Below are 12,781 nucleotides of genomic sequence, written 5' to 3' on the forward strand. Positions count from 1 at the left end.
AGATATCCATTGAACACAAATATTGTCTCTCTCTCACATCACCAGGTTTGCAGTCATTCAGGCAAGAAAATAAGTCCTGGGGTGACTTTGGAGGTGGGAGACAACACCAGACACTTAAAGCCTAATAGACCCAGTGATAAACCTGTGACTTCAGCCAGGATATCAACCCTGCCTGTGATCGCTCTGCGGTGTGCACCCGAAAGTGGCTGTGCACCCCCACCACATCCTGTCTGTCCCTTGCAACGATGCTATTATTCATCATTAAGCTCCAACAGAGCCGGAATCCCTCGTACATTATTTCTTGCTCTATCCTTATCATCCAGCGTGTGTCTGGTATATGGAAATAAAAATATATTCTTTTAAAAAGTACCTGGAACAAAATATTGGATCGGCGTTCCTCAAAACTGTCAGGGTTATCAAAAACAAAGTCTGAGGAACTGTCAGAGCCAAGAGGAGCCTCCGGAGACACGATGGCTAAATGCAGTGAGGTATCCTGGATGGGAGCCTCAGAACAGAGAAAGGACATTAGGTAAGAAGTGAAGGAGTCTGAACACAATACGGACTTAGCCAATAGTAATGTATCACACTGGCTCACTAATGGAGACAAAGGTGTCACGCTAATGTAAGATGTTAGTAATAAAGGAAACTAGATGTGGAATATTGGGGAACTCTGTATTAGATTAGCAATTTTTGTGTAAATCTAAAATAAAAGGTGTAGTAACAAAAATACAGATAATCGGGGCGCCTGGGTGGCACAGCAGTTAAGCGTCTGCCTTCGGCTCAGGGCGTGATCCCGGCGGTTCGGGATCGAGCCCCACATCAGGCTCCTCTGCTATGAGCCTGCTTCTTCCTCTCCCACTCCCCCTGCTTGTGTTCCCTCTCTCGCTGGCTGTCTCTCTCTCTGTCAAATAAATAAATAAAATATTTTTTTTTAAAATGTAGATAATCACCCTCGAGCTCCTTTGTGCCCTCCCCCTGCCTGGCTGGCACCCCATCATTCTGACCCTCTCCCGTTGCTCTCTATGTTCTTTTTTTTTTTTAAGATGTTTTTAAAAACATTTTATTTATTTATTTGAGCTAGAAAGAGAGAGAACATGAAGTGGGGGGCAGAGGGAGAGAGAGAAGCAGGCTCTCCACTGAGCAGGGAGCCTGACTTGGGGCTCGATACCAGGACCCTGGGATCATGACCTGAGCCGAAGGCAGACGCTTCACCGACTGAGCCACCCAGACGCCCCATGCTCTTCACATTCTTGATGAAAGACATTCCGTCTTTTCTAAACCTGGAGCCATGAGACATGCTCTGGCCTGACGGTGGGAAGCAGGAGTTCTAGCCCATCTCTGCCATCACCCCCCCGCCCCCGTCCGACTGTGTATAAATCATCACCCTCCACAGACCTTCATTTCCCCACCTATTCAATGGGAAGGGAAGGCTCTCCGTTGCTCCGTGAAGGCAGGGATGACGGTGTCAGGCTCCTCTCAGTATCTCCAGCCCCTCAGACAGCCCAGGCACAGAGGAGGCACTGAACAAAAAGTTTGTGGAGTGAATAAATCAATGACCATTGCTTGAGACTCTTGCAATCTCGCTGTAACTAGTCAGCCCAAGGTCTCTGAATCTCCTTTATGGTCAACTTGATTTAAAGTTTCCTTTGTAATTGTCTCCAACATTGCTCACAACATTTCTAAGTTGTGGGCAATAATTCACAAGAGCGGCACCGGCTGCACCAAGCCCTGCAAGCTTCCAACTGCCTGGAGCTGAGACCGAGGGCTGCCAGCTGAGAAGGGCAGACGTCACATCTAGGTCCTGCCATGCTGTGCCTTCCTGGCTTTTGGGGAGGGTCTTCCCAAGGGACCCCTCAGCCCCGTGTGCCTCTACCTCCAACAAGCACAGTGAGAGAGGACCAGAACTCCCAGCCTCTGTCTAGGAGACCCTGGCATATATCTTGAAGGATAATAGTTCAAGGCCAGGCAGGGGGGAACAGGAAGTCATCCCCTAAAAAAATACCTGGCCCCCAAGTTGTCAAAAGACCTGGACGATAGTCCCAGGCCCCAATCTGCTGTCATCCACTCTCTGAGACCTGGGCAAGTGTGTCTCGGTGCCTCTGCCTGGGTCCCCTCCCAGAGCTGGCGGGGGGGAGGGGGGTGCAGAAAGCACAGATGAGGGGCGTTTGGCTTCCTCAGAAGGGCTGTGCTCCTTCTCTTCTCCGGGTAATTCCTCTGCACAGAGCCTTCCCCCAGCATAGGCCCCACCAGCCCCGCAGGCGCTCTCCGAGCTCGGCCCTGACGCCCCGGCTGGACTCAATCCACTGCCTGCATTAGGCCCTCCAAACACCTTGTGTGCGCCCTCCTTAGAGTGCTGATGACTCGGCCCCTCACTGTCTCCACCAGCCCGGAGCCCACGCGGCCCTGTTCCCCCTTTGATCCCGTGCCCACCCCGCTGCTTGGCATCAGGGTAGGAAATAAGGACGGGCTGAACAGCCCCAGTGGGCGAGTGCCTGAAGAAATGAAGCAATGTGTGGACGAATGAATTATTAACTGCTCTACAATCTTACAATTTTTTGGATAACTTACCTCAAATTTCCCTGGAGGGTTGGTGAAGATTTTTTTACAGCATCTGCAAAAAAAAAAAAAAAAAAAAAAAAAAAAAAAGCTCAGATAGCTTGTTGTTGTAGTTGTAAATTCCTGCCTGGTTTTCCCTGGTGCTCTTCCAAAGACTGAACACAAGCACCGCCACACCGTCCTCCAGCTCCCTCCCTCCTCCCAACCCCTGCTCCTCACTGTCCCCTCACTCTCTCCACATTCTCTGTGTCTGTCTCTCTGTCTCTTTCTGTCTCTCTCTTTCTGTCTCTCTGCCTCTGTCTCTCTCTTTTTCTGTGTCCGTCTCTCCCCTTTCTCTGTCTCTGTCTCTCTGTCTCTTTCTCTGTCTCTATCTCTCTGTCTCTCTCTGTCTTTGTCTTTCTGTCTCTTTCTCTGTCTCTGTCTCTAGCTCTATGTCTCTATCTCTGTCTGTCTCTATGTCTCTATCTCTGTCTCTGTTACTCTGTCTCTGTGTCCCTGTCTCTCCATCTCTGTCTCTCTTTCTCTCTCTGTCTCTCTTTCTCTGTCTCTGTCTCTGTTGCTCTGTCTCTCTCTGTCTCTCTGTCTCTGTCTCTCTGTCTCTCTCTCATGCATTCCACACCATTCCTCTCCCCTCCCCATCCTGACCTGGTCCCTGTGCACTGAGCACTTCCCCCTGTGCCAGCACCTTACAGATGAGGCCTCACTCTCCCTGAGCACCTGAACTGCCTCACTTGTCCTCTGGGAGAGACAGTGACCAAGAGCATGGGCTTTGGGAGTGGACAGACTCAGCTGTCCCAGGCCTCATTCTTGCACGTACTAGATGTGTGACCTTGCTCAAGGTACATGACTGCCCTGTCTGAGCCTTGGCTTCCTGACCAGCAAACTGAGGTGAGCACCCGCACTCAGAGCATGGCAAGGATTAGATGAGATAAGGTTTAGAAGCTCAGCATGCACCGTGGTGAACCCCAGTAACCCTGGGCTCCTCGTTCCTCCCCATTCTGCGGCGGTGATTGCTTTCGTGTCGTCTGCAAACACGGTTGGTGCCCGAAATCTTCACCGGAGATCATGAACACCTCTGCACTGAGCGCTTCCCCCCAAGGATGGTTTCAGACTCTTCCTTCCTAAAATCAACGACCATCCAGAGCCCGGTTTCCTTTGTCTCTGACGCGCTGGTCTTTTGTGCCCACCTTCACTCATCCACAGGATCTGTGTGGGTGGGGACATCCCCAAACCTGGCCCCCCTAGAAATCACCTGAGGAGTTCTCAGCAGTTATGAACATCCAGGGTGAGCCCAGGAGATTCGGATCGCTTAGGTCTGGGGGTGCCGCTCAGGAATGGGTACTTGCAGACGTCCGGAGTGACTGACCGGGGGCCGGGCACCCAAACTTCTGATCTAAACTGAGTGGACGCTCACGGGACAAATGAATGCTAGCATTTCCAACACGCCTGTGCTCTGGACTCCAACATGTGTGCCCATTTTGTCCCACAGGTCTTCAGAGCGCAAAAACGGACCTGCTTCCCCCCACGCCTCCCTTACTCCCTGTGCTTCCCCCGGTCTCACTCCCCACCCGTGCTCTGCCCCGTGTCTACTGCTCCGTGTTCTGCCCGCCTCCCCCGCTCCCTTTCCAGTGTCCCACCTGACTCCCATCAGCTCCTTCTTTCCTCCTGTGTCCCCTCAGCCCACGCCACCTCCCACTGGAACAGTTGCAAACGGGGGGGCCATTCCTCCTCCCAAGACTTTTGTGTGAGAAGAGGCTTTGGACACAGTAGTTACACAAAACAGATTTATTGAATGAACCGCAGTGACTAACAGTGTCAGAAAAAAAAAAAAATAGCAGAGACATTCCAAAGAAGGGGCTGGTAGGGGACGAGGGAGCCTCCACCCTCTATCCAGGGCCACCAATGAGTTCCAGGCAAGAGGTCTCTGGGGTCACCGTGGAAGCTTCCCTTCTAGAAGCTTCCTCCAGCCTTGACCACATGCTTTGAGGACAGCGCTGGGCTGCGAAAGTGAGTCTGTGGAAGATTCTGGCCTGTGAGGGGGAGACTAAGCTGAGAGGGGCCTCTTCCTTTCTCCTCCTCCCTCTGCTCCCAGAGCTGGCGCCATCCCAGGGATGGTCAAGCTCTCCATTTACACCAAGCTGGGCTCTTCCTGCCTCCCTGGCGCAAACCTTGTCCTTCACGTCTTATCCGGAGTCATCCAAGAACAAAACCTGGAACATACACACCCCTGCCCCCAGCTGACAAAGGCCCCGCCATCAATTTTGTCCTTGAGGCCTCGCTGGTGGCGTGAAGTCAGGCCCTCAGCCCTGCTGCAGCTACTCCCGTCACGGTGCCCAGCCCCCCAGCCCAGCAGGGGAGGCCAAGGGGTCCCATCCTGATGGCGAGGTGAGGAAAAACCCACCCAGTGCTTTTCACCCCGGGCAAGAAGGCAGCCTCCTCAGGGAGAGGGCCACAGGCCCTGGAAAAAGGGAGAGTGGCAAGGAACACACTCATAAACTCAGAGCAGGGTGGGGAGGCGTGGGGGAGGGGCCGAGGGAAGCTCTTACCCCCTCCTGCTTCCCTCATGGAACTAGAAAGGGTGGGACCCAGCACACCGGGTTTCCCCAGGCCTTGGGGAACAGATCTCCCCAGAGGGGCCCCAGCACTAGCATAGACTTCTCTCTTAGGCACGGACCAGCCGTCAGAGCCCCCAAATCCAGTGGGGGCGGGGTGGACTCATTTTACTCTATATTGCCTCAATATGTCCCTCTTCCCTCAAGGATATTGTGTGAAGAGTGGAGAAGTGGTAGAGAGTAGGGGGGTAGTTCACCCAAGTGACGAGTGACGTTCATCCAGGTATACACACGTGTACACACACACACGTACACACACGCACACACACACGCACGCACACACATAATTCTTGGCACCCAGCAGCATCAGTGCCTAAGAAAGTGTCCTGCCTGTGGACGCCAGGCTGTGATACAGAGGACTGCAGCTCACAGTTCGGGAGGAGGCTGGAGGGGTGAGGAATTGGAGAGGGAAGCCAAGCAGCATGTAGACTAAATACGGACTCCCTTCTTCCTCGACGTTCCCTTCCCAACTCCCCACTGGTATAATGACACCAAGGAGCCCGCTGTCCCTTCACCAACCCGTAGCCTTCTGATTGCCACAGGGAATAGAGGCTGAAGAGAGGGTCTAAGAAAATCTGCAAAAAGCACATCTAATTGGCATCAGGGAGGGGCTGCAGGAGGGGAGGCCCCCTTTCTGGGATCCTTAGTGCCTTAAACGACAGTGAACTGACCCAGTTTGCAGGAAAGTTCCGCAGCTCCCAGCTGCAGAGCCTGGAGCTAACTTGGCTGACACCAGCCCTCCCAAGCCAGCCCCGATCCCTGCTGCACTGTCAGGGAGCCCGACAGAGCTGGAGCAGGGGCCATGTGTGCAAGCTGCAGGATTCTTAACCCTTAGGAGCCCTGCAGAACCAGGAGGTGAAAGGAAGGAGGGATTGAGGGAGGAGTGTGCTATGGGAGAGGGGGTTGGAGCCAGCAGGTGCGGATTCAGAGTGGAAAGTGCAGATAGAAGGGAAAGCAGGGGCAGAGAGAGGAGAGAGGACATTAGGAACAAAGGAGGGAAAAGAAAAAGCTGGCGATCCAAGAAAAGGAGTGGGGGCAACATGCTTCAGTTGAGCCAGCCTGACTTCCCCTGTTTTGTACAAATGGGGAAACTGAGGCTCAGAGAGGTTAAGAGTCTCGTGCCAGGTCCATCTCACAGATACAAAAAGGCCAAGCAGGAGTCCTCAGGGCTCAGTCTCCTTCCACTAAACCGCAAACGTCTGAACAAGACTCAAGGAGGAAGGAGGACAAGAGGGGGCAGGGGGGCAGGGATCAGGGAAAAGGGTCAAGTGCAAGGGAGAAGGTGCTATCATGCTACCTGACTCTGAGAGAGCAAGGGCAAAGGCCGGGGCAGGGCAGAGGGCACCGGGCTCCTCTCGGACCCCCACCCTAGTCCACCACCAGGGTCTCTTGGCTGTAGGGGATGGACTTCTCATGCATCTGCTCTGCACCCTTCCCAGAGTTGGGCCCGGGCCCCTGGCTGTGGCCGGAGGAGTAGCTGGCCGACTTCTCCCCGCTGCTGCCGTGCGAGGCACCCCCGCACCCGCTCCGGCCGCAGCAGAGCACGGAGGTGCAGGCCTGGCGGAAGCGGGGGTCGAAGAAGGCGTAGAGGAAGGGGTTGAGGCAGCTGTTGACGTAGCTGACGCAGGTGCAGTAGGGGAAGACGTTCATGAGGAAGATGTCGAAGTCGCAGGGCCAGTGCAGCAGGCTGCCCAGCATGTAGAGCGTCTTCACCAGGTGGTAGGGCATCCAGCAGAGCGCGAAGGTCACCACCAGCACCACGATGATGCTGAGCAGCCGGCGCCGCTTCCGCAGCCCCTCGATGCGCTCCTTGCGGAAGTGGCCGGCGATGGTCTGGGCGATGAAGAAGTAGCAGGTGAGCATGACGGTGAAGGGCACCACGAAGCCCACGGCGGTGGACGAGACCCCCAGGCCCACCTCCCAGGCCCACTCCGAGCTGGAGGTAGCCACCATGGAGTAGTCCATGTAGCACTGCACCTTGGTGCTGTTCTCCAGGTCCCCGGTGGAGCGGAACACCATGACCGGCACGGCCAGGAGGGCGGCCAGCACCCACAGGACGGCCGTGGCCGCGGCCCCGCTGACCCGCAGCCGCAGCCGCGCGTTGGCCACGGGCCTCACGATGGCCAGGTAGCGGTCGAAGCTGAGCCCGGTGAGGCAGAAGACGCTGGCGTACATGTTGACGAAGATGACGTAGCTGCTGAGCTTGCAGGCGAAGGTGCCGAAGGGCCAGTCGTAGTCCCGGTACGTGTAGGTGGCCCACAGCGGCAGCGTCACCACGAAAGTCAGGTCGGCCACGGCCAGGCTGGCGATGAAGATGTCCGCGGAGCGTCTCTTCTCGCGGCTGCTGCGAAACACGGTCCAGAGCACCAGGCCGTTGCCCGTGGTGCCCAGGAGGAAGACCAGCACGTAGATGGCAGGGATGAGGGCCCCCGAGGACTTCCAGTCCGTGTACTCGCACTCAGACTGGTTGTCGGCCCCATAGTAGCTGTCGAAATCACCAGCCTCCTCCATGCCGGGCAGCGGAGAGAAGACAGGCAGGGGGGCCCCGGGTACCAGCTCCGGGGCTGTGGCACCAGCTCCGCGAGGGCCCCGAGCTTCTGGCGGGAGCCTCAGGGGGCGGGCGAGAAGGGCTGAGGGTGTCCAGAGCCCTTCCCAGCAAGCGGGAGGAGCTGCCTCCGGATTCTGGAGGATGCGGACTCCTGCAGACTTCCCTCCACCCCTCCTGCCTTGTCCTGGCCTCCGCTAAGACACTTCCTTGCGCCCTCCTGAGTCTCTGTCTCCTCCTTGTCTGGTCACTCCCTCCTCCCACCTCCAGACCAACCCCTCACTTGGGAGTCTTAAGATCTTTAAGTTACAGCCCACTTGTTTTTTTCTTTCTTTCTCCTTCTTCTCCCTGGGCAAGTGGACCAAACTGAGCCCTGCCGTGCTGGGCAGAGTATTATCTGGGGTTTGCAGCAGCCTGCTCTCCTCCCGGCCCCGCCTTCACCCTCTGGTTACCACCCACCTTCTCCCCAGCCTCTATCCCTGGTTTCCTCTGGCCTTTGGAGCACCCCTTCCCCAGTCCTCCCCACCGTCTCACTCTCACCCCCTCCCATCCACTCTAAATGGGGCAAATTATGCAGATTGAAATCCAGCCGGAGCTGGAGCCTGGACGGGTGGGGGGCAAGGAGGGTGTGAGATTTCGCAGGATGCTCTGACCATCTGGCAAGCCCTCCTGGCAGGCCGGTCTGGCCCCTCGGGTCTGGCCCCCACCCTCCCTTCCTGCCCTCCCAGCCCCCACCCAGACCAGACTTCACTCCTCCCTTCACGGTCATCCTCCTTTACTCCTCCACTTTGACCCCCTCTCTGGGAACTTTCATGGTTTACAGACACGGTTAAGGGGATTTCTCTAGAATTCATAAGCAGTTGGCAGACTGCAGTTTGCAGGCGGCCTAGGAAGGTTTAGAGGGTTAAGGACAACGTCCCAGGAGAAAGAAAACCCAGACAAAAGTCATTAAATCGAGTCGTTAAATCTGTGGGGAAACTGAGGCCTAACGAGGCAAATGTCTTGCTCAAAGTCATAGGATGAGTCTCGTTACCATTCTGTTGTTTGCTTTTCTTCTTCTCCAAGCACCTCACGGTGCTTGCCAGATAGTAGGTAATCACTAAATGATTGAGTGAGTAAATGGATGGATGAACGGGGGAGCGAGTGAAAAGAACCGGCCGTATGTGCTAAGAACCTAAGTGCATTTCAGTCTTTGGGGACCATGTCTCTAGGAGACCATGCAGCCAGGGCAGGAGGCAGAGAAAGGGGGCGGCCACTGAGGGGCTGCTGTGGGCACAGTCCCACACAAACTCACTTTGCCCTGTCTGCTCATCTTTCCAGGACCTTTGAGCAGGAAGAGGGAAGGATACACAAGACGTGATTTTTAAATATACCCCCTGAGAGTAGAGAAGTCCGTCTAAGGTTGGGCAGGGATAAGATGGGACGAAATGAGGACATAAGTCATAGCTCCATCCAAAGCAAAGGGCTTATAAAACCAGAATCCCTTGTCTCGAAGGAGGGTTGGTCAGGAAACCTTCTGCAGGGGTCTTAAAGCCAGGGCCTCAAACTCAAATACCCGTAAGGACCTGGTTAAGAGTCTTCTACACCTTATATGTGCTTACTATCTCTTTTAACTGGCACAGCGGCTTTCGGAAGTAGGCTCCCTTACTAATCTCCACTTACAGATGAGGAAACAAAGGCACGGGGAAGTGAAGTAACTCGGCCAAGGTCACTCAGCTACTTAATTGTCAGAGCCAGAATTTGAACCAAGGCTTGCGCACATGCGCTCACCCTCTAAGTTCTCCTCCCCGCCCCCCAAAAAAAGAAAGAAAGAAAAGAAAAAGGAAACTCCAGCCCTTTCTAGATTGGGGGTTTGTCATCTGCTGAGCATTATAGAAATGTAGGCTAGCACTAGGACACCTGTCATTTACTCTAAAAGAAGCTCTCTTGAGTGAAATTTTTTAAAGATTGATGAAAATATTTTAGAGATCCTCCCCACTCCCCCACTCCCCCGATTGAGAGGTTATGAGAACCCTGGCCAGGCAGTAGTCTGTACCCTTAAGATTGGCACCATAACCAGATCCAGAAACTGCCCTGTGGACGGCCGTTCCCAAAGGGGATTCCTGGGCACCCGAGGCCCAGGCAAGCTAACAGGACCCAGCCTCTGGAATCTTGGAAGTCTGCAAAATGGTGGTTAGGACCCAGAACAGGAGCCTCCCGGACCTCATAGTACCCAGGGTAGGAACTGTTTGGGGCCCGCGTGCTCCGGCATGTTCCTCTGATAGAAGTCTGTGCAGGTGGCAGAATGGCTTTCATTAATATGGCAGGAAGCTTGGGTGAAAATGGTTAACCTTCAACCATGTCAGATTACCTTAGCCTTGACCTGTCAAAAGGGACTGGAGAGGTGTGCAGGAACCAGTTTGTCTCAGGTCAGGTCACAATTGATGGCACCTGTTACGAATTAGATTGACTGCTCAGAACCTTCCAGGATAAAGGCCAAGTACAAGGCCCCCAGGTAATCCAGATCTTCTCTGGCTCTCCCAGAAAGATGTAGGCACCAGGGCCCTTTGCAGCTAGGAACATAGAAGGAGAGCCAGTGAGCTTGGAGTGTTCCCAAAATCAGGTCTCTCCCCCAAGCCGTTCCCACTTGGATCCTGAGCAGGATAGAGACCCCGTGGGAGAGGCATGGGCCCCATGTCTTTAGTCCTCTGGCCGCCAGACTCTCTGCCTCTGAGGGAATAAGAAGTGGTTCATCTCACCAGAGGAACCAGACTAGTTGAAATGGGAGGGAATTGGGGGCCAAGACTGGGAGGGGGCTACTAATTAAGGCTGGACTGGGTGAAGTACAGATACTATCTGTGGCCTGAGTGCCCCCAGCAATGGCAGCCCGAAACGAGCGGAATCAGCCAGCCTCACTGCTCACACGGCCTGGCACCCAAGATCCCCGTCCATCCAACACAGAAGACGAATGTTTAGTGAAGGGGACCAATAGCTGAAGGCTGATCTCACGGGCCCCCAGGGCTCCGAAGGAATTCCTTGCCAGACAGAGCACACCTGGACAGACACCTGCTTTCATTTTGGTCACCCCCTCCCCCACCTCAAGCTGGAGCCTGGTAAATGCCTGTTGAATGAAAGCTGTAGGAACACGCACTCAAGAAAAGACAGGAAAGGCTGGGTCTTCCCTCCAGGGCTGCTCTCCTAGCCTTAACAGGGGCAACGTTTTTGCTACATTGATCCGGAATAATCAGCCCTGAGCCATCTGGCAAGGCCGCAGCTCGGGCAGGGCTGTTGGCAGGGTCCCCCGGGCTGGCCTGCCCTGGAGAGGCTGACCGGTTTCCCCGGACACTTGGCCCTTTCCCGGGTGATTTCTTCAGGGTATTGTGAGGAGCCTGGCATGAACGGCTCCTGTCAGAGCAGCACCCCAGCCCTGCTGCGGGTCCCTTTGAGGAGAGTCCAGACTGCTGGGGGACCTCTGGAGTCAGCGATTCAATAGCCCTCACCCACCCTGCCCCTGGGTTTGTTCCTGGCCTAGAAATGGAGACTGGCTTGGCCCCACGCCCGTGACTGTGTGTGTGGCTGTGCACTCACGGGCAGGGCTGTTGTGCTGTGGGTACAAGTGTGCATTGGTGTGGGCACGCTTTCGGGAGCCAGTGTGTGCTGGGGTCAGGGACTGGATAAGCCTCCTGCTTAGAGGGACAGGAAAGGGTGGTTCACTGGAACTGGATCTCTCCAAGGGCTTGGGATGAGGGAGAAAGCGCAAAGCCTCCGGTCTGCAGGGACCTGCCCAGACCTTGCCCCAGGCTCTGGGTGGGGGACATCAAAGTGCAAGCTGTCTTTCTCTGCCCCTTGCTGACTTCTCACCTCCTCCCCCAGCCCCGCTCCAGCCCCCTCACTTCACAGGTCTGCTTTGAACTCACCCAGGGCCACGGGGCCTTTTCTCCCCTTCCCAAGAGAAAGCACAGCTGTCCTGAACAGCTGGTGGTGTTATCTGAGGGGAAGGGGAGGGAAGGACCGGGATGGGGATGAAACTGGGCTGCCCAGCCCACTGTGGGATTCCTTTCCCCTTTCTTCAGCCACACAACGCCCCCTTCCCCGTCCCAGCCCTGTGCACACTCACGCACACACACTCACTCACAAGCCCTACCTTAGCGGCTTATCTGAGCAAAACCAAATGGCCAGCTGCCTCTGACAATTAAAGCAGAACCACACCCTCCAGCCCCTCAGCAGTCCCTTCTCCCCTGGCCATTTGGTGTACTTCAAACTCCCAGGCGCACTCCAAACACCGAGGACACCCGGGGCTCTGGGGACAGCAAATGCAGGAAAACCTGCTGGCCCAAGCACTAGGACATGTAAGTTCCAGTCCCATCCTGTCTACTAATTCATTCATTCTGCAAATATTTATTGAGCAGCTACTATAAGCCAGACTCCAGCCGAGGCCCTCGGCATGCACTGAATTGTGTGACCAGCTCAGCCCACGTCCCTGGTTCCCTGCACATACGCACTAGAGGTGGAGAGCAGACCAACGAGCCCAAGACGAAAGAGTCAACGATCAGATAGTGAGAAGAGTGGCAGAGCAAGCTCACCTGGCCATGACTTAGGATCAACGGCAGACAGGGTGGACCCCCAGAAGAGGGCCTACTTGGAGTGGCTGACCTTCTAGCTAAAATCTGAATGAACAGTTTGCTGTGTGACCCTGCATGAGGCTCTGCCCTCTCTGAGCCTCAGTGTCCCTTACCCGTACATGAGGACATTGAACCAGCTGGTGATTCTGGGAACTGTGGCCATGGCTCCCACAGGTGCTTGGAAAAGTGGATTTCTTGTTAACGGGGTTAGGACAGGGAGGCAAAATGAGGTCAGAATCCGTTCTCCCTGCCATGGCACCAAGTCCCACCTAATGGGTTGTTTATTAGGCTGTGAGTAACTGGGGTCTGAAAGCCTTTCTTTTTTTTTTTTTTTAAGATTTTATTTATTTATTCGACAGGATAGAGACAGCCAGCGAGAGAGGGAACACAAGCAGGGGGAGTGGGAGAGGAAGAAGCAGGCTCACAGCGGAGGAGCCTGATGTGGGGCTCGATCTCATAACGCTGGG

At 55.0% G+C, this 12,781-nt stretch overlaps 1 protein-coding gene across 1 annotated transcript; it reads right to left on the reverse strand.

The window, feature by feature from the left end:
• Positions 1–4,326: 4,326 nt before the first annotated feature.
• On the reverse strand, positions 4,327–8,142 carry APLNR (apelin receptor). Its single transcript, XM_026486962.4, has one exon. It carries the CDS (start codon positions 7,677–7,679, stop codon positions 6,537–6,539), a length of 1,143 nt encoding a protein of 380 aa, XP_026342747.2. The 5' UTR covers positions 7,680–8,142; the 3' UTR covers positions 4,327–6,536.
• Positions 8,143–12,781: the final 4,639 nt, after the last annotated feature.

The sequence above is a fragment of the Ursus arctos genome, unplaced genomic scaffold, assembly GCF_023065955.2.
Source record: "Ursus arctos isolate Adak ecotype North America unplaced genomic scaffold, UrsArc2.0 scaffold_23, whole genome shotgun sequence".
Taxonomy (NCBI): Eukaryota; Metazoa; Chordata; class Mammalia; order Carnivora; family Ursidae; genus Ursus; species Ursus arctos.

Coding starts and splice junctions, on each gene's coding strand:
- APLNR (XM_026486962.4), bottom strand. CDS start 7,679: ATGGAGGAGGCTGGTGATTTCGACAGCTACTATGGGGCCGACAACCAG.